Below are 26,581 nucleotides of genomic sequence, written 5' to 3' on the forward strand. Positions count from 1 at the left end.
TGTTTTCCATTCTTGTGATACATCACTTAGTAAAATGGGTTCCGGCTCTATCCAAGAAAATACAAGAGGTGCTATATCACCATTGTTTCTTAAAGCTGAGTAGCACTCCATAGTATACATATACCACATTTTATTAATCCACTCATGTATTGATGGGCACCTGGGTTGTTTCCACACCTTTGCGATTGTGAACTGTGCTGCTATAAACATTCAAGTGCAGGTGTCCCATTTGTAGAGTGTCATTTGATCTTTTGGGTAGATGCCCAGTAGTGGAATTGCTGGATCAAATGGCAACTCTACTTGTATCTCTTTAAGGTATCTCCATATTGCTTTCCACAGAGGCTGAACCAGTTTGCAGTCCTACCAGCAGTGTAGGAGTATTTTACTTATTCTTAACAATAGCTCTATTAAGTAAGCATTTTCATCCACATTTTACATATGAGGAAATCCAGATTTAGAGTGGGTAAGTAATTTGCTCATGGTCACACAGCCAATAATTGATAGAGCTATCTGACATAAAGGCCTGTGATCTATGACTGTACAGCCAGTCTGGGATTTAGGAACAACCTGTATTAATCAATGTTTTTTACTACATCTTTGGTGTCTTTATTTTTCTTTTGCTGGAGCTCCTGTTTCTGCTATCATGGAGATCACTGCAACTGACCACAGTATCTACTGCTTCCTTATCCCATTTCCTTAAAACACTTGTTACCAACTTTCTCATTGAAACCCTCTACCCTCTTCGAGGGCCATCCCCAAGCAAGCCCAGCTGGCGATTCCTCTAATCTCCCTCAGTGAAAGCAAGGGCGTGTCTGTCTGCTGCATCATGCAACTCAACTAGGGTTTTATTTTTGTTTGCAATAATAGGCACTCAATAACTCTTTGACGAATAAATAAGTGGTGGTAAAGTAAAATAGACTTAGTTCCCTGATGTAGAGGACAAAAGAGAGACTATTGCTTAGGCAGAGAAGTTTACCAAGTAGAAACTATAAGATATTTTCCTATAGTAATAATTTTAGAAATGGCAGTTAGAATGTTGTATAGTTCTATTAATATCACCAAAAGAGCAGTCTGATGAACTTTCAAGTTATGTAGTGTATGTGGGTTAATCTGGGAGACTAACCACCATTTACGAAATGCTTCTATAAGAAAATGTTTTCTGAAGGGCAAATCAAGTTTATTAATGAATTTTTAGAAAACAAACTGTCTACAAATTGAGGTTAATAACTTTTAAGCCATTAATTTGTTGGTTATTTTTGCTTGTATCTTCTCATTGATTTATAAAATTATAAAGAACATGAGATCAGAAATTGTGTTTTCTTTTACATAATAGTACCACTGTTTCCAAATCTTTATTCTTCTAGCTGCTCCCACCCCAATCCAGCATTTAGCATGGTACCTTATACATAATAGGTACCCAAAGAATTTGTGTATTGATTGTTTCATTTTTAACAGAGCTACCACTCATCAGAAAGAGTATATCCTTACATACCTCAGGTTTTCATTTCAGCCTAGCTTTAATTTTAAATTATATAGCAAAAGTATAAATGACCTTTAGAATTAAATATCTCCTTTAATTTGAATTGATATGATCATATAGTATTAACTAAAGTAGGTAAATATTATAACAATAAGATTTGGATGTTTATCATTTTTATACTTATAGTTTAAGGGCAAATGGTTATCATAAAGACCACTCATTCTAGGAAACACTATAGAGTGGTCGAGGAACATAGCAATGTATCTATCTTGATTCTTGGAAATGGTCTGTTGTAGAGTAGTTTAGGAAGACCTAACTACTTGTCTGTCAGATGAAGGAATGCTATGACTGGGGACAAAGAACCCACTGTACATTTGTTTTGAGCATAGTGACCAAAAGCTACTTATTTCACGAAAGATACCATTTTGCCTTTTCAGGTGTAACTGTGTGGAACCACATAATCCCAGCAATGACACATTGAAGGAATGGAAGGAGTCCAATATTTCTGCCTCTGACATAATTTGGGAGAACCTAACTGTGTCAGTAAGTAAAACATTGAAAAATAAGTCATATTTTGAGTCATTATTGTAAGGGCTTTTGTTCACATTCTGAATCAACTACTGCCACTAAGGTAAAATTTTTTTGAAAGCATGATATTATAAAAGTGATAGATTTGTTTTAATTTTAATTGAATTCATTTCAGATAGTCATCAGTATTTTGGCATTATCTTTTATTATTAAATTAAAATGCTTCTAATAGATAGTAGGCCTGAATTGCTCTAAAAGCCCACATATATAGACTGATATGACTGAAATGAACTAAAAGCACATTAAATACAAGTGATGTTGACCTAAATGAAATCATATGGCAGAACTTAGTCTGCCTTCTGTGTAAAGGACCCAGAACACTTTTACTTTACTCTGTAATACCGCTCCAGCTGTTCAGAATATGCTGAGGGAGAGGGGATGTTTTTAATATTTTAGTGTAAATACTAAAGGCTTTGGGAAGAACAAAAGTCATTTTTCTTAACAAAATTCTAGCACCTCACTCAACAAAATCTTTCTCATTTCCATTATTTTCTACTCAATAAAGGGGATGGCAACATATTTTTTACCTATAACAATTAAGTTCTGTACCTTTGTTTTATTTCCTTTGGCTTTTCTCTATTTTGCGATTTTTTTCTCATAGCTGCTTTTCTCAATTTTTCTTAATCTAGTATTATGATGTTTGTTCTTTTCCTATATATATTTGTATCCTTTATTTCTGTTCAATAAAATCTTGTAATTTGAAAAGGTGCTCTTTCTTAAATAAATATTAAAACCAGAGTAGCCCTAGTTTCTTTCCTGCTCTTCCTTGTTCCAAATATTATAATCCAAAGCTTCTGCCATTTTATCTACCTGTATAAGCTCAAACTTTAACCATCAGCTAAAAACTATGTGAATTCTAGTTCATTTGATCAAACACATACCATTTCTGTAAGTGGTCCAGTTAGTGGAACATAGAAATTTTTTTTGTTGTACAGATATTGTAAACCTGTATATATGATTCTTACAAGAGCATATAACCTATTGCCTATTTTCTCAATTTTCCCCATTGAACATGTTCTTTCAAAACTGAAATCAAATTATTTACTCTGTTTAAAATTCTATCTGACCTATATTTTGCTACCTTTATTCTTACCCTAGTCATTTTCTCTTAATAAGACTTTACTTACTCTTGTTTTCTTTTGTTATTGTTAACATTTATTGTGTTCTATCTATTTTTCCCTAGAAAAATAACATTGCCAGGCTGCTTCCACTTAGAGAGCCATTTAAATTGAACAATAAAAGAAATGATGAGCTGGTCAAGAAAGAATGCTATTGTCTTTCAAAATTTAGACATAGGATCATGGTGGATTTATTCAGTAGTGGGTCTTCTACCTATATTCCCCTTTTAAAACTATATTATGTCTAAAGAGTCCCTTGCTTGTGTCCCTTGTCTTGATGTCCCGTTAAACCCCAAATAATCCCATCTCTAAATTATTAACATAATTATTTACTCTATGTGTTTTAGATTTTCTGATAGTTTAATATATATATAATATTCATTCCATGTATTAGCATATCCTGAATAATAATCTTCTAAGAGACAGACTTACAGCACAGTTGATTTGGCTCACCATAAGTTAATTTTAGATATTAAAAATTTTAAGGTCAAGCAGACTATAGTGAAGCAGACTACTATTTTGCAATCAGTGCAAATGTAGCATTGTGTAGTTTTTTTTTTTAGGTTCTGTACTAGCTGTTAACATTCTGGCAGGAATTTTCATATTATTTTTCATTAGTTAAGTGCAGTTTTTGCAATTGATAACTGACCAGAAATAGCCTTTATAACCAAAGGGAATGCTATATAATGAAAAAGTCTTATAACTTTTAAGTCAACAAAGACTGTTAAAGTTTTTGTCTTAATTGTAATGCTAATTTTCCTCCTCAGTATAATCAATATACCATCATCAAAGTACTTTATTAATAAAGCACTGAGCTAATGGCTATTTTAACTAATTTTGTTAAAATAGTGATATAAATTTAATTTACATATTATTTATTTGGCAGGTTCAGTATTATTTTATTGAGTTGTTACATATGTCGTGAATTGTAATTTATACCTTGCCAACTCAGCAAGGGCAAAGAATTTAAGATTTCTTTGATTCTCCTAAACTGCTCTATGCGTAGTAAGTGTTAAATACTTGATAAATTCTTAATGATCATTTTGAAAAATAGTTTCATTTCACATATTTACTGTTTAGTGCAAATATTTATGGTAAGCTAGAATACTTAGGTATTCTAGGTATTTTTGGCAGTATCTCAAAATCAGCCATTATAAAGAATCCAAGATAGATTCAATAGATAGCAGTGTCTCAAAATCAGCTGTGATAAAAAAAATCCTTAAATAAAGATTTAAAATATTTATAAGCAGTTAACTAGCAATTAGTTAAGTACTGTTTCAATGCCTGAATTCAGTATTTAGCTTGTACATATATAAGGGGCAGGACACTAATTCCAACTTTAATTTCTTATTTTATCAAACATAATTTTTGCCAACTTATAGAATTGTTGAAACTTAAAATGTGTTTGAAGAGTAATTAGTAGAAATCAGTTTGTCAACAAGCATTTTTTGAGTACCCATTGCAAGTGAAACCATATGTTAGACTCCAAAGAAGAGAGCAGGATTTGGATTTGGTTTTCACTTCTAAATTTCAGGACTTATTCTGTATGTGTGTGTGCACATATATGCATGTGTGTATGTGTAGTGTACATGTACTTGTGCATGTGTGTCTGTGTTGGGGGTACAATTAGTATAAACCTGAAAATAAATGTCAAATTTAATAGGTCATGGTTTTTCTTTCTCTTTTTCTTTTTCTTTTTTTTTTTAATTAACACCCTCTTTCTTCCAAAAAAAAGAAAAATAAATAACATTTTCAAATTTGCTTTGATTAAAGTAGCTATGCAGGCCACTGGCGATTTATTATAGATTATAAGATAGTTAAGTGATCCTTTAAATGGCATCTATGCTCTGAAAAATTGAGACCAAGACCCAGCCAAATCCAAGGACCATTTAGAAGACTTTTATACCTGTACAAATGACTGAACATGCTCACAAATCTATAGATAATGTGTTTATCATGGAACTTTTATTTCCTGTTTGTTATTTAGTCATTTTGCTTACCCATTACCTTGCTTAGTAATTGCTCTACTAGCATTTCTAGACAGGCACAGGAGAAGAGGCTGAAAAACACAAGAATTCATTTTTTGCTACTTTATCTATTTTTATAGAGTTTTGAGAGAAAGAAAATTAAAACTATAATTAAGGCCTGAGGGATTTTTCTGTGATTTTTCAATTAGCCAAGTTTTATAGTGCTCTGTGTTAGCTTAATGTGGATAATGAGAATTCAACTTTAGCTATCAAGTAACGTTTTTGCAGTTAGATTAGAAAAGAGAGTATATTCTTTTAGACAATTATAAGGTGTAATAACCATATTTCTCAAGAATCTTAGGCTTAGGATAGCTACCTACTCCAAGTAGATTTTACTAGTTGTTTGTTTTCTATGACAAGGTAGCTATTTGTGATTTATTCCAGAATCTTTTGAAACTATTTATTTTATGCTGTATAAGGATTCCAGGGCCTGATGTCTGATTCATTAGGCAGACTCTATGTTGGTGATCAATCTACCAGTCCATAGTTTTTCCTAAGATCTCTGTGTACAATTCAATTTTTGTTCAGGGCCAGAATATCTCAAGGAATAATGAGGTCACTGGATCATTTAAACCATTATTTTCTATGCTGTTAAATAAAAATAAATACTTTAGTAATCTAATTTTTTAAATAAAATAAGAGAAACCAAAATGAGTTTAAAGAAATATTTTTCTTTCAAAATAATTTAATGTTTTTTCTTGGAGAAAGAAAATTTTTTTGACTTTGCTGCCACCTCATGGCTAAGACAGTAACTAGACGTGATTCTTCAGGGGCTTATAGAAACATAGTGCCAGAAAAAAAGACCACCAAGTCATAGTAAAACATGAGCTTTCCCTTGTTCATGTAATGATTGTTTTCTCATTTGTTCTTTAATCCAAGTGCAATAGTCCCTCTTTAACTCACAATTTAATTTCAGTAATTATATATCATAGCTTTCTTATCGCCTTTCTCATCTTTCTTGGTAGCTTTTGGATTAGATAATTCTACAAAATCATTGTTCTTTAATGTACAATAACATTCCCACTTCGGAAATTATATTTTCATCCCAGCTTTGCTGCTACCCAGAAGTGGTGAGGCCACAACTAATTACTTAACCTCTCCACTCTCTATACCTCAGTTTCCTCAGACATGAAATAGAAATAATAACGTCTACCTATTTTATAGGGTTGCTATGAGAAATAATTAAAGGGATGTATTTAAGTGAATTGGCATAGTGTCTAACCTTGGTAACCATTCACTATCAAATATGTCATATTTTTAATAAATCTGGTGTTAGGAACTTAGAAGACACTAAGTTGAATACACATTAACTGGGAAGTCAATTCGATTTATAGATTCAAATTTAAAGCTTAAAACATGGCTTGTGTTCACATTTCATATAATATAAATCTTTGATATTTCTCACTACCTATGCAAAGAAAATTTGAAAAGCATAATTTAATGTCCTTAAATCATTGTGAGATCCATCAGTGAAAAGCTTCAGCATCTCCCTGCAATTGATCAGAAGATGTTAGTTTTCTGAAAGGAATGCATCCAGTTTTTCCACAGTAGCTTCATTTGTTTTACGTCCTCTGGCAGGAATGCAAGTCACTGCATGGAGAGTACGCTGGACGAGCCTGTGGCCATGATCATCCATATGTTCCAGATGTTCTATTTTGGTCGGTGATTCTGTTCTTTTCCACAGTTACTCTGTCAGCCACCCTGAAGCAGTTCAAGACTAGCCGATATTTTCCAACCAAGGTACTCAGACTATTTTAATTCGTCTGCTATAATTGTAAACTCACATACAACATGTTCTGAAGTCCTGTGTGTTTTAGGATAAAAGAAAGAGCAATTGCTGTAATGAAGGAAGCCACTCAAAGGCTTTTGTGTGAGTGAGCTGCCAGTTTGGAGGTGGGGGGAGGGCGGGGGCTGAGGAGAAAGCGTTTTGTGCTGCAGGTGCCAGGAGTGAACGTTCCCTGTAGGCTTTTCTCCTCACTGGAGACCCCCAGGATCAATTCCCACTTTCCCACTGAGGTTTTTGGAAATTCACAGCACACATTGCGTTACTGATTGTCACTTTCTTGCCCAGTGAACAGTGGGAACTATTCCAGCGTGACAGATACCTCAGAGGAACCTATGCTACAGTCTCTAATTGGGAAAGCCCCTACAAGACTCATTGGAACACTATTCTCTTTTTCAGTTTTTAAAGCGTCAGTCGCTCCCCCTAACCCACCACGTTTGCATCTGCATATTTGGAAAGGAAAGTAAACAGAGAAACAGCTTAGTTCAATATTTAACACTGCAAAGTAACACCTATAATGTCTGATTCCGCCAAAAAAAAAAAGAGAAAAAAAAAAAAAGAAAAGAAAAGAAACAAGGAAACAAGCTTTTTAGGGATGAGCTATAGATTATAATTAAAATTCCACTCTGGGAAAATGTTTCAAGAACTGTTCCTTCCACAGAGGGCTTTTTTTGGTCACCTCCTCCTTCCCTAAGGTATAATAAGATTTTTCTGCCAAAAGCATAATCTGATTAATACAAAAAAATATTTTGTTAAACTGAAACAACAATCTCAAGCATTGTGTGTGTGTGTGTGTGATAAAGGCATCTTAAAAGAAACCAGATCTTGTTGATAATTGTATGAGGATATTTGCTTAAAATTGGCCTTATAAATGAAAAGTGGCTTTAGAAATTGGCTTACATAGAATAAATTTTAAATTTTCCATTCCATTGTGTATATTCCCAATTGCCATACTTATATCATAGATAAGCTAAAGCATTATGCTTCAATAAAAATAGATAATTTTATTTTATGGTACTTCAGGTTTATCACATTAAACTGTTACTTATGTGAGAAAGAGCCCTAAAATTCAGCCAAATTCTGGCCATTCCACCTTATTCTGTGTTCTAAATATTCATATACTTGAGTTCATAATAAACTTGTATTTTAAATAAATATTGAAAACAGCACAACCATCATGTAGCTATCCCATAATGGTTCATTCTGGAAATTTTGAGTGTGTACCAATCTTAAAGATAGTAATGCACAAATATATATTCAGGTTCTGACAGAGCTAATGGTAATCTTACAGTATGCATAAAATATAATATTAAGGTATTATATCATGAAGTGTTTATAAAGTGTGATTCTAGATTATGTTCCTGAGTATTCCTCGATATTTATAGCTCTTTCAAGTGACAAGTGTTTTCATTATTTTTAGGTTCGATCTATAGTGAGTGACTTTGCTGTCTTTCTTACAATTCTGTGTATGGTTTTAATTGACTATGCCATTGGGATCCCATCTCCAAAACTACAAGTACCAAGTGTTTTCAAGGTGAATTTATCCTACCTCTTACTCCATCTCTCCATCTCTCTAGATTTAATCTTCATTTAAATGATGACTATAACCCTAGTACTTATGATTTTCATGACAATATGAAGAATATAGATTAATAGAACAGAAAATAAAGGACACACAGCATACTAAAATTTTGGTTTAATATTAAAAAAATTAATTTACAAAATACAAACCCAATGATTTCTTGAAAAAAATTTCCTGTCAACTGTAGCAATTGATATATCTATATACAACACTCCTAACAGTTAAAGAAGCATTTCAAAACTAAGGGAAATGCATTGTCTTGATACAGAATTGCGCAGCAGATAGGGCTTGAAAAACAGATAAAGATAGGACTGGTGTAGAATTCTAACCATGTTACTGATGAGATACAGGTTGAGTATTCCTTATCTGAAATGCTTAGGACTAGAAGTGTTTCAGTCATATTGTTTAGGATTTTGAAGTATTTGCAAAAACACAATGACATATCTTGGCGATGAGACCTAAGTCTAAGCATAAAATCTATTTATGTTTAATATACAACTTATACGCATAGCCTGAAGATAATTTTATACAGTATTTTAATGAATGTGGCCTGTCACATGAGGTCAGGTGTGGAATTTTGTGGCATCCTGTTGGTGTTCCAAAAGTTTTGGATTTTGAAGAATTTTAGATTTCAGATTTTCAGATGATAGATACTCAACCTATGGTGACCCCGAGCCAGTTCCTTATCCTCTCTGAGCCTCCATTTTTCTCATCTACCAAATAGGGCTGGAGACTCCTCATAAGTCATTGTCAGAGTGAGTTCCTTTAAGAATCATCTCAGACATCAGCCCTGTTTGGGCTTGTCCTTGAGCCTCTGATGTGATCGAGTGTCTTTTTTCCATTTTCGTACCATAGCCTGTGCACACATCAAAATAACTATTGCAATATCACATTTAAATATTCTGTTTATATGTCTGTCTCTGATTCTAAACTGAAAGAAGGCTCTGACTTATTTATCTTTGTATCTCAGTTCTAGGACAGTAGCCAACATGCTATTTGTAAATATAAATAAATTTGCCAATGGTAAATGGTAAATATTAATATTATTCTATTTTTATAGGTATTGATTAAGAACATAGATTATTATTCATTATAGACCACTCAGCTCATCAGTTTATAATTAGGACTTTCCTTATAGCATCTGTAAGACTTCATTTAATTAGGTATCCATTAATCCGGTTAATAACTATGTATATTCTTTTACTCTTTGCAGCCCACCAGAGATGATCGTGGCTGGTTTGTTACACCTTTAGGTCCAAATCCCTGGTGGACAGTAATAGCTGCTATTATTCCAGCTTTGCTTTGTACTATTCTAATTTTTATGGACCAACAGATTACAGCTGTCATCATCAATAGAAAAGAGCATAAGCTAAAGGTATATTTTAACATACATTTTAATGTAAATAATTCTAATTTAACTGATATCAATTGATGTTCATTAGACTTTGCCTGTGTTCTGTATTCATTGTACAGTGAAATATTAGAATAGTGTTTTTAGATTCAAAATTTTTATTGTCTTTCGAGATATTTTGTCTTACAATGAAATTAAAATTTATTTGTTTGGTTTGTAGTATTTGGCTGAGCTGTAAAATCAAGACCTTATCTCAGGTCTTAAAAAACACTGTCAAAGTTTTAACTTTACAATGTTTAACATATTTTAATGAAATAATAATCTATTCTAATGAAGTACAACCTTACCAACTTACCTTACATCTGGGATTCCTCTGTTCCTCTATTTAACCCTAGATATATTTATTACATTAAATTTATTATTGAAACAAAATTACATCTTCAGATATTTCTCATTTTCTTTAATTATTATTCTCTCTGCTGCCTATAACAACAAAACCCAGCCATAAATGTTACAGTTTGTTTTATTGCAGATTTCAATAAGTTTTTTACAAAGAGAATAACTAAATATGGATGTATGTTACATATTCTGACCCTATCATTTTGCAATTTTGAATAATCAAAGTTGTTTACTGGTATGCAGTTTGTCTGAGATATGTAATATGAGCACTATCACTTGCAGGAATATGTTAAATAAAATCAATGCAATCAATGAATAGTTAAAAATAATCTGAATCAAACCTTGTAAAGACATTTCCAGCTATCTTCACATACCCTTTAAACTCTAGGAAAAAAATCATTGTCAGAGCAACAGAAATCATGTTTTATAGAATTTTATAAGTATGTTAGAGAGATGATAAAAATATCTGATTAAACTTTTTGATGGGATATAATAGTTACATAAATGTAGCAAAGCACACATGTTTGTAATAAGTCTTACTAAGAGGGAATTTTGTGAATATATTGGAGAGAATATATGTCTATCTTAAAACAAAGGGCATTCTTCATTCTCTTTGTAGAAAGTAACTTAAGAATTCTCAAAACCTTTTTTAAAAAGAGTTAATTCAACTCACTTGCAGTTTTTAACAAACAAAATGTTTATTAAGATACATTTTATAAAAATATCTCATAAAGTTTTCAGAACTAGACTAGTAGTGAATGTGCCAGTACATGTTTAACCTTAGTGTGAAAAAAAGAGAGAGACCCTGATTTATAATGTTTGCATATTTCCATCGTGTGACTACTCCTCCTCTGGCCCATTTCAAGCTATCAATGTGACATCAACTGGCAGCAAAATTTTATAATTGCCTCACTAAGTCTATATGAATTGGCTTCAAAACCCCACTGAACTAGGCCATTCAATATTGGAAATTTTGAATTATTTACAGAATTATTTCTCAAAATAAGGAATTCAGATTTCTAAGTTTAATAGCCTAGTTATTTAATATCAATACTTTAAAAATATGATTTGCTTTAAAATATCCCTTCTTCAAAAGCAAATATCACCATGACTTTATTATTGAAGTTACAGTTAATTAAATAAATCTATAAAATAAGTTTAAGCATTATATGTTGAATATTATGTTACTCTGCTATTCTCTAAAAAGTAGGAAAATGTTTTTCCTAGATATGTTTATATTTTTAAACTGAAAGCATCTCTATTTTTATGATTATAAAGTAATACATATGATATTTAAAAAGTTAAAAACAAAAGTGAAAAACAGTATAATTACATTACCTGGAGAAAACATTGTTTACATGTTGATACATACCCAAATATATATTTTCATAGTACAAATGTTGCTTCTTTTTTTCATGTGAGGACATTATCATCATAATCATCCCATATCAACAATATATGTCTGATTTATCATTTTTAATTGCTGTATATTATATATTTCATTATATGATACATGTCTAAAAATGAACTAAAAACTCCTGTTATAAGAAGAAAGTAAGCTATATCATCATTGTTTACCTTTCAAAGAATGATTTTTTTAGCCTTTATAATTAGGCAGAAATTCCACTGATTTCACTGAAAAATTACCCTGTGTAAAGGCTATCAGTTAAACTGATTCAGCCAGCATTTTTTCTAAGTATTAATGAAATTACCTTAAAACAAAGTTAGAAGTAAATGCGAAGATTTGCTGAGGGTGATATTACCTTTTTTGCTGTTCTGTACCCTTGCTCATTCCAGGTCTCTCCATCTTATAAATTGCACATCTCTCGCTCTTACTCCTTGTTCTTCATGAGCCAATATTGGCCCTTGACATTCACACCCTTTCCAAAGCTCTGAACTGACAAATACATTAATTTCCTCCTTTACATATAATGCAGAATAACTGAAATGTAGTAAAGCATTCTTTAAGTGGGCCTTTCAGGTACTTGCATTATAGAATTAAATGCAGAACTAAGGAATTTAATATTTTTTGTAACTGAAACTTGAGGCTACATTACTAAACTTTTTTTATTATACGAAGAAGTGATTATGTAGTTAAAATATTCAAATATTTGCCCCTTAACATTCTGGATTTAGTAAATGATAGAGCAAATCTGACTTAACTGTAAACTCTGCTATTGCCACAGGTAAAAGAATCAGTCTGTTTTTGGCCACTATGAGTCTGAAAACTCCATGCTCCTCCTTAGATATGGATATATTCAAAGCAAGTTACTTTCCATGAAGACATATTTTAGCTACATCAAACTCTTTGGGGCCTGTAGCCCTGGTCTCCAGTAAGCTTTAGTAAAGTGTGGTCTGATGCTGATGATTTTCCTGTTAATAACAACAAAGTCACCTTCTCAGAACACTGTTCACTCACAGTGACAGTTTGCTCCATAGTCGTCTTCCCCACCTGTTGCTTCACTGAAATGTTTGCAAAGTCTCCTGGCTTTGACTTGAACCACATTTTCACCAAAAGATGTGCTTCTTGAGTTTATCCTACAACTTAACTGCTTGTGAAAACCATTTTTGGCTTTTCCTAATTTTCTTTTATGACTTGAAAACCCATTTTTGCCTTGGTTGGAGCATTCCCTAAAATTGTATAATGAATCATGTTTTCTAGTTTCAGTATCAAACACCTGGTAGACTCGACATCATATATCTATTTAAGTCTACATCATATATCTAAATCAACTCAGAATTCCTTATTTCGTTCTTTCTCTCTCCTCAAACTTGTATGTTAGACATTTTCACTTTTTCTTCACCTCCATTGCCAGAACTAATAGTCGTTCTTCTTTTAGATGATGTTTCTCATGCCACCAAAAATGTTTTTTTATCATTTTGTGAGTGTTACTACATACACAATAAAGCTGTCTTTTGCTGTGTTAAGCTAGGCCCAACTCACTAAGTGACTACTCCCTAAGAATGAGGGAGCTCAAAATTAGCAAACCGCCAACTCACTGCTCTCATGATCCTTTGGGTGGCTCAAGAGTGAAGGAAACTGCACATTGTAAAAAATTTGAGAATGCAAAGTATCATATGTGTTATATATAGATATACATATGAATCCATACTCTCTATAGCATTTTGTTTGTTTCTTCCTTAGAGAAGTGGAATGGGCATAGGTTAACTGAATCCCTTTAAAAAGCATTAAAAATATCTGCTTGGTTTTTTCTTAAGCACATTCTCTAAAAGTGAAAAGAAACAGATTTATTATCTTACAGAAAAGAAAGTTTCTGTTAAGATACAACTATGGGATTTCTACATGTTTCTGTAGACAGTTCAGGCTTCTTTTGACATCATTTTTAATAAACAGCAATACAATCCCGGATTACTTGAGTAAATGAATGCATTTGCAACATTCATTTGGCACCACATCCTCTTGATGATTATGGCATTTGATATGTTCTTTTCTGCCCTCTTTGTCAGCCTGGTTCTTCATGTCAATCTATAGTCTTTTATGTGGTTAACTTGACAGATGCAGGAAATTGCTGCCAAGCTTTGAAATGAATTTTTTCAGCAGTGGCATCTGGGTATCAGATGGTCCTCTTGGCTGGCCTCTTGTCTTGCTGCATGTTGGTTTTAGTGGGGTCTGGTGTAGCATCACCTGTTGCTGTGCTCCCTTTTCCTCCCATATGTCCATTTCCCGTGATTCATGGATGAATGTGAAAATAAAAGCTCTAGTTCTGTCTTTATTTGAGAAAAAAATCTACAGAAATATGTTAGGAGGTACAGAGTTCTCTCTCTGACAAAGGGATACTTCCCTTTGGCTGGCATGCCTATCAGCTAATAATTTGGTTACAAAGACCACGTTTTTTAAAGACATTTTAAAATGAAAGGCAAGAAGGATGCTGATTAATTAGTGGAAGTGCCAGAACTGCTTTATTTCCTTTGGTTTGCATTAAATCAAGATGCTCCCATTGTTGTACAACACAATCAGGGGGAGATTATATTTTTGTTTTCATTATATATTTGTGCATTTCCAAGCTAGCTTTCTAAATTTAAAAAGGAAATTATTCTCTCTGAAAGAATTATTTTGTGCACTTCCTGCAAACTAGAATCCCACTGTTTACATTTGTATCATATTTTTAAAACACTCAGTAAGAGCTCTAGGAAATCGCTATCATGAGGAAGCCCTTTCTCATGTTATTAAGCTGCAGTGAGCTTGGACCCTGAAAAAGTTTTTAGGTGTGCTAAAAAACACAACCCCTGCTTTCAGGGCTCCAGCATCTGCCCTCCTCTCATGTTCATCTCACAGCAATGGGCAACTCTTATATTTTTCATTCTCTCTCAGCAGCAACTTTGCAAAATAGCTCCAATGGCGCCATTCACATTGCACTCCCTCAGAGGCAGGGGCCTGAGTGGTTAGGTCCTTCACTGTTCTAAATCCTCACCCTAGAATGACTAGGACAAAACACTCCTCAAACTGCTTGACATTGTCCTTCAAAGCTGTGGTCCCCAACCACCAGGCTGCAGACTGGTACCAGTCCCTGGCCTGTTAGGAACTGGGCTACACAGCAGGAAGTGAGTGATGGGTGAGCAAGCAAAGCTGCATCTGTATTTACAGCTGCTTCCCCATCGCTGGCATCACCGCCTGAACTCCGCCTCCTGTCAGATCAGTCTCAATCTCCCATCAGCCCCACATGGGACTGTCTAGTTGCAGGGAAACAAGCTCAGGGCTCCCACTGGTTCTGCATTGTGGTGAGTTGTATAATTATTGCATTATATATTACAATGTAATAATAGTAGAAATAAAGTGCACAACATATGTAATGTGCTTGAATCATCCTGAAACCATTCCTACCCCCAGATCCCCACTCTATGGAAAAATTGTCCTCCATGAAACTGCTCCCTGGTGCCAAAAACATTGAGACCACTGCTTTAAAAGCTAGAGTTCAATCCAGTGGAACTACATCTTCCAAAATATTTTGCAAAAGGTCCGAGAGACCATATAATGACCCTGGTAAAACTTCTTCCTATGCCTTTTAGGTTATGCTGACACCAGGATATTTCTCTTTCCACTCTTCAGCTCTTACAAATGAAATTCTTTCCTGAGTTACCTGCAAAAAAATTTTCCAGAGTCATATTCCTCAAAGAAACCAAGTTTAGACACTTTGGTGAACTGTAGCATTGCCCCAGCTAAGCTGACCCAACAACAGGTATCACTGAATTGGTGACAACACCCAAGAGTAAAGGTTCTTAGGTGGATATCTCCCATTTTCTCCTCAGTATTATCTCTTGCACTTTTATAATTTGGCAGGAATATGCAGAGAGGAAAAGAAGTACAACTGACTTTAAGAATCTTTTTCTTAATAAGGAGACAATTAACAACATAAAATAGCAGAGAGGAAACACTACCATAACAGATAGCAACAAATACTCAGTATGTTTCACAATCCAGGCTATATGAGCTTTCACATTAACTACAAGTTGCTTGAAGTTTGACAAAACTGCCTCTAAGCCAGCCAAAATTATTCTTCTAGAAGAATTGGTAATTTCTGCCCATGATCATGATAACAAATTTAACTACTATATTTATTTTAAAATTATACTTATTAAGTTTGATTCTAAGGCATGTTTCGGTGATATATATTTCATTATTGAAAAGTCATTCTGTAACTTTTGTTGATCGCTTATTGTGTGCCAATGATTATGCTAAAAACTATGGAAATATTGAGAAATTATATGATAAGTTGTCTGCTCTTAAGAAACATGCAGTTTTATTGAGAAGACTTGATACATAATGAGTACAAAAGAAAACTTTATTGTTTAACCACTAGAATGTAATAATACCTTAACATTTACTGGGTGCTTACTATACAGCAAACATTCTTCTAAATGATTTACAAAAGTAAATAATTTAATTCTTAAAAGAATCCAATGAGGTACCTTCTATTATCATCATCATCATTTTTCAGATATGAAAAAAGAGGCACAGGAGGTTAAATGATTTGCCCAAAGTCATTGGCTGTGCCAACATTTGATTCCAGGCAGTCTGTCACCGGAACCTGTGTTCTTAAAGACTTTATTATACTGCCTCTCATAAAGTGGTCACTAAAAATTAAAAATAACAGTTGGAACATAAAATAGGCCAAGCCTTTGGCTACCACTTAGGCTTTACAATTTCAATTGCTGTGGGGCACAGAGGGAGAAGGGAATGATGCTATTCCCCATCTTTGATTTCTCTTCTCACAACCTTACCTAATCACCCTTCCAAGAGAGAAGTCTCCACATGTCCCATTGCACCTGTCATTTCCTCCTTTACGTGTCCTGCATGACCCTTGGAAGCACTTAAATTTGCAGCACCTGGAGGTCAGTGACCATAGGGTACAATCACAGAGGAGACAGAAAATACAAAAATTATCATTTTTAAGGGGAGGCTGAATTTTTCTAGTTCTGAAACAGAAACAAATGAGAACAAGATAGCATTCTATTGATACAAAACTGAATCCATGTAAGGGAGCTTAGGTTCTAAGATATTCTTCCCAGTAAAAGTCATGCACTGAGATGAAAGAAGGCAATTGGCAATTGAGTGTTTAAGAAGAGTTTAATCTCCAGGAGATCTGATATGAAGGGTTTCTTAGGTTTTGTCAGGAAGTGGTTTCTAGTCACAACTAGGCCATTCTTAGCTCTGTTGTTGACACAGTTTCTTTCTTCCTTCCTTCCTTTTTTTGTTAACAGAAAGGTTGTGGGTACCATCTGGATCTATTAATGGTGGCTGTCATGCTCGGTGTGTGTTCCATCATGGGCCTGCCATGGTTTGTGGCTGCCACGGTCCTCTCCATCACTCATGTCAACAGCCTAAAACTGGAATCCGAATGCTCAGCTCCAGGAGAACAACCCAAATTTCTCGGCATTCGGGAGCAAAGGGTTACAGGGCTTATGATTTTTATTCTTATGGGTTCATCAGTGTTTATGACCAGTATTTTGAAGGTAATGAAATTCACCTTTATGAATTTGAGAGAAGGCAGAATATATTTATTATTGCTTAAAAATTTCATTTGCATCTAAGCCATACATTTGCAAATATTGTGTGGCATGTGAGGAAAGTGATGACTTTCTTTACCATGTCTATATAAATCTTCTTAACCCAAGGGAGAGAAGTTATGTCCTGTATTTTAGAATCTTTTACATATATAAAAATTTAGTCTGGCAAAATAAAATTTGAAGTGTAAATTATTTTAATAATTTTGAAATGGTGATCAAACTATGAGAAAAAGTCACTCATTATTTCTAACAGCCTTGTGACCTAAGTTCATTGCAAGCCTATATAAACTTTATATTTTCTTGTCAATGGACAGATATATTAACAATTAATATTATTTACTATAAGATAGAGGTGCAGACATGAACACAGTCATGGTCATGGTCACATATACAGTTTTGTATTTTAAATGCTCAAAAAAAAAAAATGCATGGGCATCATCATTGCATGTACTTATTTTTTTCATGCAATAATTGAAATCCATTTTGAAGAACATTATCAAGACATGTGTTTGAAAAAAAAAAAAAAAAGAACATTAAAGAGTAATTATTTTGTCATGTAATTTTGGCAGGTATTTCCAAGGTGTGCTAATTGCATTATAAATTATAACTCATTTTAGTTGCCTACAATTTGAAAATTTTAATTATTTAATCATTTACACAAGTTTGCAAGAATTAATTTTTATGTTATGTAAGTAATTATAGGCATAGGATGATGGTGAACTATTCTAATAAAAAAGAAAATTTGAACAATCTACATGTCTAAAAATATCTGACATAATATGGGAACAAAATGTAAATGTTAGCCTTATTCTTTACCTTTAATTCAAATATTTTACCATTGTGAAACAAAATTCAAATTGTGTCTAAAGTGGCATAGTAATAGTTAATATTGTTCATTATATATTACATGAATTTTAAATAGATTTTGACCTACTGAATACTTATAACAACCTTATTATTATCATCTCTTTTTAGATTCTGGGAAACTAAGGCACAGAGAGCTTAAGTAACTTACTTAAGATTACACAGCTAAAAAGTGCTAGAGCTGGAATTTGAACTCATGTCTTCTGGTTCTGTACTGTACTGCTTCTATTCTAAAATACCCTTTTCCCCCTGTTTTTCTCTTTGGTAAGTGCAAAATAGCATGACCACATTATATTTTTAAATAATTTGTGCCTTTTCTCTAATTGTTCTTTTACAGTTTATTCCCATGCCAGTGCTATATGGAGTGTTTCTTTATATGGGTGCTTCATCTCTAAAGGGAATTCAGGTAAATTATTTACAATACTGTGAGCACATCTATGATGACTTATCTTAAGGTCTATTGATGATAAGTCATGGGACAGCTAAGAAAATGACATCACCCAAGAGAGAAGATTTTAGATCACAATTAAATTTCTTCCAACTGATCAGAGTTACAAAAGTTAAGGAAGATTCTCTCCAGCATCTAAGGTTCATAATCTTAAGAGTACTTTATTTACCGTATGTATATTAAAACTATAAGAAATTTAGATTTTACAGCTCTTTTAGAAAACTAATAGCAGTATACTTCTGGATATATCCAAATGCTTGTCATCTTTGACACTCTAATCATCTTTATGGACTTGTATCTATGAAAATAGAAAAAACTTTACACCAAAAGATGTTCATTAAAATATTAGAAACAACCCAATTATACAACAGCAGTAAAATAATTAAGTAATCTGTGGTACAGTCACTGAAAATTTATCATTATGATGACCACAAAAACAACATGGTAAAAATGCTAGTGACATAATGCAAAGTGAAAAACTACCTACCATAGGTTGATGAAGCTATGAGTTTGAGCTAGATTAAAAAGGAAGATGGAGAAATAAAAATAATTTGTTGAAATAGTGAGATCCTGGGTGATCTTTTTCCTTTTATGTTTGTTTTTCTGTTATTTATTACAATTGTATTTATAGAATTATTTTAAAAATTAGACTAACAATGAAGGCATAGGGTAAGGCAGTTTTGAATATACAGGGAACTATGCATTGTTTAAGTAAGGATTGGTTAAATATTTTAGACATTGTGTTAGTTTCCCATGGCTGCTTAACAAATTATTATACAATTTAGCAACTTAAAACAGCAAACATTTATTATCTCACGGTTTCTGGGTGTCAAGAATTTGGCAACAGAGTAGCCAGGTGGTTCTGGCTCAAGATGTCTCAGGTGGGGTTGCTGTCAGGATGTGGACCAGGGCCACAGTCATCTGAAGGCGTTATGCAGCTAGAAGATCTACTTTCAGATGGCAGTCACACAACTGTGGGCAAGAGGCATTGTTTCCTTTCTGGTTGTTGGTAGGAGGCCTAGGGTTTTTTGCTATAGTTGCCTCTCTATAGAATATTTATGTGTCCTTGGGTCATGGAACCTAATTCCCTCAGAGTGAGCAATACCAGATAGAAAGTGAGGATGAAGTCACAGTGCCTTTTGACCTCATCTCCAAAGTCACACATGGTCATTTCTACTTTTTTCTATTTGTAATAGAAGTGAGTCATTAAGTCCAGCTTACACACAACAGGAGGGAAAGGGAAAACTCCATTTCTTGAAGAGAAGAGTATCAAAGAATATATGGACACATTTTAAAACCTCCACAAGTATATTCCAAACCTTTACAGAGGCTGTTGGCAAATTCTTCCTGCTTATTTCTTTTATGATACTGTTATGCATTGAATAGTGAGTGCTTCCTCAAAATTTATGTCTACCTGGAATTTTAGAATGTGAAACGGATTTTAGAATGGAAACAGATTCTTTGCAGATGTAATTAGATATGGATCTTGAGAGATTATCATGGATTTAGGGTGGGCCTTAAATCTAATGACTGTGGTTCTTATAAGAGGAGAAGACACAGAGAGACACAGAGAACAAGGTTACGTGACAATGGAGGAAGAGATTGGAGTTTTGCTGCCACAAGCCAAGGATGCCAAGAGCCACCAGAAGCTGGAAGAGCCAAAGAAATTTTCTCCCCTAGGACCTTCAAAGGGAGGGAGTATGGCCCTACCAATGTCTTATTTTCAGACTTCTGGCCTCCACAACTGTGAAAGAATAAATGTCTAGTGATTTAAACTGCCAAGTTGTGATAATTTGTTGTGGCAGCCCTAGGAAAGTAACACAGATTTCTACTTAAATTGTCCTTTGAAGAATCTTGTTTTATAACAACGTTATTTAGCCCAAACACTCACATTTTATTGGAAATGAGGCTAGAGGCTTATTTATTGTATAGGGTTATTTTTTCAATCAAAAGGAAAATATAAATTTCAGTATTTTCTATGACACAGCTAGATACATTCCTGTTCAGAAAATATAAAAGAATAGTCACCTGACTGAAGGACAAGTAGCACAGGATCTCAGTTCCTGAATGAACAACTAACTGGGTTAGGACTTTGGGAGAAGAAGCAGCACTCAGGCCTTAGGACAGTGCTGGATGTTAGACTTAAGTAACCTTTAATATGAAGTCATTATAAGACCACCAAATACTCAAAGTAGACAATATGACTGACCCTTCATCCCAGTGCTGGGTAAACTTAATTGGGAGAGGGAGATGGCTGAGAAGTGTTATGTGTTTAAATTTTACTCAAATTAGGTTTAATTTGCTCATTTAAAAAAATATCATGTAGGAAAATGATATTTTGATAGAATTGGTTTGGTAAGCCAGATAGAGAAGAGTAATGAAGAGGTTTTATTTATTTGTTTTGCTGGGGTTTTTTTTTTTTGGTTGTTGTTTTTATTTTTTGCCTTTGGCAAAAGTTCCACGAGTACTAATTTCATCTGTAAGTGAAAAGTATTTATTATTAGGCCCCAGGCTTACATAAATACAGCAGCAGAAGTTTAAGAAACAAAGTAAAATCATTTTGATAGGTTTCAACAGATTTTTCCCCCTAATTCCACTCACATGATTTTATACCCATGAGTTTTAGAATTAAACAAGAATGTCAAGTGTTGGAATTATTTGGGGTGTGAATCTTTTAAATGAAAATTGAAGAAAACATCGTAAAAGGCCCATAAGTTAAGTATAATGAATTTTAAATAACACAAATGAAACAGCAAGCCAGGTCACACATTGACAAACAGGGTCTCGCACTGAGAAACAGGGTTTGTGAAAATGTAAGTGAGCCCTGAGCTCAGGCAGTTGAAATGACTGTTTGGAATTGTAGCTAACTGGGTGGGGAAACGTGATACTGATATTGTGACATGCTAAAAGCCAAATGCAAAACTCAGGATACATTTAGCATAATTATTATTACTTAAATATATGCTGAATACCAACAGTTCAAGGAGCATGCTATTATACTTTGTTACCCTATATGTTGGAGGAATCTGTATGTTACCTGCTTGTTTGGCAATATTAAGAAACTTATTATCTAGGCTTCTCACTGTGAAAGATGGCAGAAAAAACAGATCACAGTGTTCTCATGAATGCTGTTTCTGTATTCAGATATATAACCACATCTATATTCATTCCAGCACTTTAGGGATCCAAAGTAAAGCAAATGTGCCATTTAAACAATAACAATTGAAGCACCCACACACTAAAGTACACTTATGCAATAACAGAACTTCACAAATGAAGAAATGGTGGCTGGGAAAAAGTAGTTCTATAGAAAAGGAAATACTCAGTTTTAAGTTAGAGAATTTTATTTCCTTCCTACTCCCACCTCCATTGTGCACCAAGTTTTATTTGTTTATTTAATGACTTCTAATTTTAAAAGGTATTTAGGAAGTAGAAATAAAAAACCTAATGACACACACACATATATATATATGGACAGTATGGAGAGAGATGAATCAGGAATGAGTTCAGCACTGAGTATTCTCCATAGAAGTTTCAATAAATGTTTTTGGAAGATATTAATGAATATGAATAAATGAAGGGTCAATAGATGAACTAATGTATGTATGAGTTTGGTTTAGGTAACTGAGGTAAGAAAGATCATGTCATGCCATAAGACAGAGAGCACAGAAGGAAAGATAGGGTTATGTTGAGTTTGGGATTCTTATTATAGGTACAAGCAAGTTTGGGTACAGGATGATCTGACGCTAACATTTTGACTCCATGAACATTTGTCTGTCTGCATATTAAAGTGATTTTGGAATATTTGATAAGGATTGCTTACAGTTTTTTTTATAAGTTATCTAATAAATAAAATCTAAATACTCTTTGGAAAATGTATATTACTGTAGAAATGGCATGAAATAGAACAGTGACTGACAGTGATTGAAACCATTATTTTCTAAATAATCACCTCTTCTTGGAAACATTAAAAACTGCAAAAATTGGCCTGAGAAAAATTATCCAAATGATCCACATAAAGTAAAACATACAGTATAATTTGTTAGTAAAATGTGATTGAAGATTTAAGTTTATTGTGAAAATTTAATCTGTAAAATTCAAATTGAGAAAATTTGGTTTGCTTGATAAAATTGTCCTCAGAGGCAGGAGGATCACTTGAGTCCAGCCGTTGGAGGTTGCAGTGAGCTATGATGACACCACTGCACTCTGCCTGGGGTGACAGAGTGAGACTCTATCAAAAAAAAAGCCTCAGAGTCAAATCTATAGCAATAATATTAGGTAGTATAAAAATAATTGTACTCTATGGCAAAATGGCAAAATTAAAACATAAATATCATTGATCCAAATGAAAATAATTGTATTAAAATGCAATATAAATTGCATTAAAATGCATTTTATATTGCAAATATAAATTGCAATATAAAATGCAATATAAAACATATAAAAGATTTGACTATGCGGTATTGGACATTAATCAAGAAATTAAGTTAAAGTTTGCTCTGGAAAACTCTTTATTAGCCAAAATTTATCTAGTTTAAATTTTTTTTTATTTCAAAATATTATGGGGATAGTTTAATCTTTATGGTTAAGATGTTGTGTCTGTAAACTTAGCATCAAAACCTTTCTTGAGAATCGAAGTGGCTAAGTCAAACAGCAGAGTCAAAACAAGGAGGTTACAACAGCCTACTCTGCAGCTCGATACGGGTCTAGAACTCAGGAGAGAGAGAGCCAAGGCAGAGACCCAGTTTTGGGAGTCATTAGCAAGTATGTGAAAGTCAAAGCCATAGTGGGTATGGATGAACTATTCCAGGAGAGAAGAGGACAGAGAATGGGTATCCAGGAAGCCCAATACTTGAGGGGCAAATAAGGGAAGAGATTGTGATGTGACAATGAAAGAGGGCGGTGATTATGTTTTAACTCCCAGGGCTCTACTTTCCAAGAGAGCGACATGTAGCATTGGCTTTACCATTTTTAAACTCTTCTCGATTATAACCATATTTGAGAAAATGTGGGATATTCTTAAACAGAAATTATAGAAATTCAGAGTGTAAGCATACCAATCCCATTGTCCTGATGCCCCAATATCAACTTTAGTGTGATTCAGGTATGTCATGTGAATGTTAACATTTTGGACCATATTAAACGTCAACTTTTCCTACTTTTATTGTTGTCTTACTCCTAAGAGAAATTTAGTGTGTTTAATCTTTTAGCTCTTTGATAGAATAAAGCTCTTCTGGATGCCTGCAAAACATCAACCAGACTTTATATATCTAAGGCATGTACCACTCCGAAAAGTCCATCTCTTCACAGTTATTCAGATGAGTTGCCTTGGCCTTTTGTGGATAATAAAAGTTTCAAGAGCTGCTATTGTCTTTCCCATGATGGTATGAAACTTCTGTCAACTCTTTTTCTCTTTCTCTGATTTTCTGGTCTCTTTGGAAATACAAACACATGAACTAAAATTGGAACGACGATTATTGGAAATCCCAGTACAAACTTTGGTACTAAAACTAATGACTTAAGATACATGTGTTTTATACACATTTATCTTCAAATGTTATTTTAATCTCGGCCCTAATAGAAACCGACTTGTTTTCTACCAAAAACCAAAAAAGCAAATCTACATCTTCTATCTTTTCCATATTAAATTATTTTATTATTTACTTTAGGTGTTAGCCCTGGTATTTGTAAGAAAGTTGATGGACTTGTTGTTTACCAAACGGGAACTCAGCTGGTTGGATGACTTAATGCCTGAGAGTAAGAAAAAGAAACTAGAAGATGCTGAAAAAGAAGTAAGTGAGAGTAAAATCAATATTTTATAAAGAAGGAAAAAAAGAACATAGTAATAATAGCTCTTTGCAAAACTATTGTTTTTATCTTTAGATATTGATTATTAACAAACACAGGTGAAGTAGTTTGAAAGTTTAATGTTTAAAATCTTAAGGATTTGAACAGAGAGTGAAAATCTTACAGGAGGAAACCAAATTCTAATGAAATATGCAAGTACTTTGTACTTAGTTACCCTAAAGGCTTATTTTTCCATTGTGGATGGCAGAAACTTGCTGATGCTTAACTGTTTTCAAGTTATGGTCATGTGATGATTGCTTTTTGGTAAAATATGTGAGAAGAAAAAAGAGATATTACCACTGTTGGTATTTTCCTAAGGAACAGAGTTTTAATCAAAAGATTCTAATGTAAAATTAGTTATACTTATAATATGTGAAATGATTAAGAGGAAAAATGTTGCTTTGATTTGCTTCCAAAGTGATTTAAGATTGAGCAAATGTTGTTTGAGAAACTTTTGGGATTTAGTTATTTTCATGGACTGCTGGTTTATCCTATTCTGATTCATCAGTAGTAGCAATTTAAGTTTTATGACATATTTAAAGTTCATATGTAAGCTTGGATCTATTTTAAAGGCTAATCATAACATTTTTTTAAAGTATATAAAAGCTACAAAGGGTACAAATGGAAAAAAAAAATGACCAGTACAACATTCAACAGAATGATTGAACCCATTCGTTGTAAAATATAAAATAAAATTACTAGGTGAATAGAAATGAAATTGAAAGAAAATATCTGATAAGAATTGTGCATTATTCTTTCTATTTTTCTTGCTTCTACAGGTAGTCAGTACTGTATTCAGTTTCCTATCTACAGAGTATTTTCTCAAACTATGAATATATTTCCTATTTCCTTGGGGTAATTCATTTACATGTGTTTCAGGGGTCTAAGGTTTTGCTCATTTAGTGAGGCCAGATTAGGCCACAAAATCTAATGTGGCTTCTGCTTGAAAATGCCTATAAATACAGATACTTAATGTGTGATTGGTAGTTCCTTTTCTTTCCATGGTGTCCCATCACTGCCAATGGATTCCCACATGTAGAGAGTGATCATAATGACATATCTTAATTCTGTATGAATATTTCAATTTTTCCAAATGTTATAGAAGGCATACTTAGAATCATACCACTAGTAATAATAACACTAAAAATATCATGTTATTTTTCTGTTTAACATATTCTTATTTAAGTATTAGAGTTTTTAAAAAATTATACTTTAGGATGTTTTGATATTCTTTATTTCCATTGAGGGCTTTAGTAAATGTTTGCTCTCCCCCTCATATACCATTGAAGAAAAATACGACAGAGTTTGGCACAAGTAAAAGTTAAATAAAATGGACACAAGAATATGGAAATTCTAAAGCCTTAGGTTATCCATACTTGATGTGATTAAAATTATTCAGATTGACACATTTTCCAAGAAAGTTTAAATTCCAAAGAAAATAATTTTTTAAAGACAAAACTCATTGGCTATGTGCTTCTCTTCCAGTCTTTCTGATCATTTCAGTACAACAGATCCTCACATAACATTGTTTTGTTATAACATTGATGAGAAAAAATTGATTCCCAGCCAGGGCACTGTCAGGGTGGAGTTTGCATGTTCTCCCCATGTCTTCGTGGGTTTTTTCTGGGAACTCTGGTTTCCTCCCACATCTCAGGCCAGGCGCGGTGGCTCACGCCTGTAATCCTAGCACTCTGAGAGGCTGAGGCGGACGGATCATTTGAGCTCAGGAGTTTGAGACCAGCCTGAACAAGAGCGAGACCCCGTCTCTACTAAAAATAGACATAGAAAGAAATTAATTGGCCAACTAAAAATACATAGAAAAAATTAGCCGTGCATGGTGGTGCATGCCTATAGTCCCAGCTACTCGGGAGGCTGAGGCAGGAGGATTGCCTGAGCCCAGGAGTTTGAGGTTGCTGTGAGCTAGGCTGACGCCACGGCACCCTAGCCCAGACAACACAGTGAGACTCTGTCTCAAAAAAAAAAAAAAAAAAGATCTGCCATTTAGGTGAACTGGCATGTCCACATGTTCCCAGTCTGGGTGAGTGCAGGTGTATGTGAGTGCACCCTG

General features: G+C 33.6%; 1 protein-coding gene across 11 annotated transcripts in view; it reads left to right on the plus strand.

Moving 5' to 3' along the window:
- The window catches only part of SLC4A10 (solute carrier family 4 member 10), a 302,950-nt gene that overhangs the window by 251,354 nt on the left and 25,015 nt on the right, over positions 1-26,581 (plus strand). For all 11 annotated transcript variants that reach the window (XM_012735715.2, XM_012735716.3, XM_076005601.1 and 8 more), the window contains 8 exons: positions 1,918-2,023; positions 6,792-6,953; positions 8,417-8,530; positions 9,792-9,953; positions 17,049-17,300; positions 18,556-18,624; positions 23,877-24,050; positions 24,336-24,458. In XM_012735715.2, the coding sequence (XP_012591169.1) occupies positions 1,918-2,023; positions 6,792-6,953; positions 8,417-8,530; positions 9,792-9,953; positions 17,049-17,300; positions 18,556-18,624; positions 23,877-24,050; positions 24,336-24,458 (1,162 nt within the window). The remainder of the gene's footprint in view (positions 1-1,917; positions 2,024-6,791; positions 6,954-8,416; positions 8,531-9,791; positions 9,954-17,048; positions 17,301-18,555; positions 18,625-23,876; positions 24,051-24,335; positions 24,459-26,581) is intronic.

This window comes from Microcebus murinus, chromosome 8 (genome assembly GCF_040939455.1).
Source record: "Microcebus murinus isolate Inina chromosome 8, M.murinus_Inina_mat1.0, whole genome shotgun sequence".
Lineage (NCBI taxonomy): Eukaryota > Metazoa > Chordata > Mammalia > Primates > Cheirogaleidae > Microcebus > Microcebus murinus.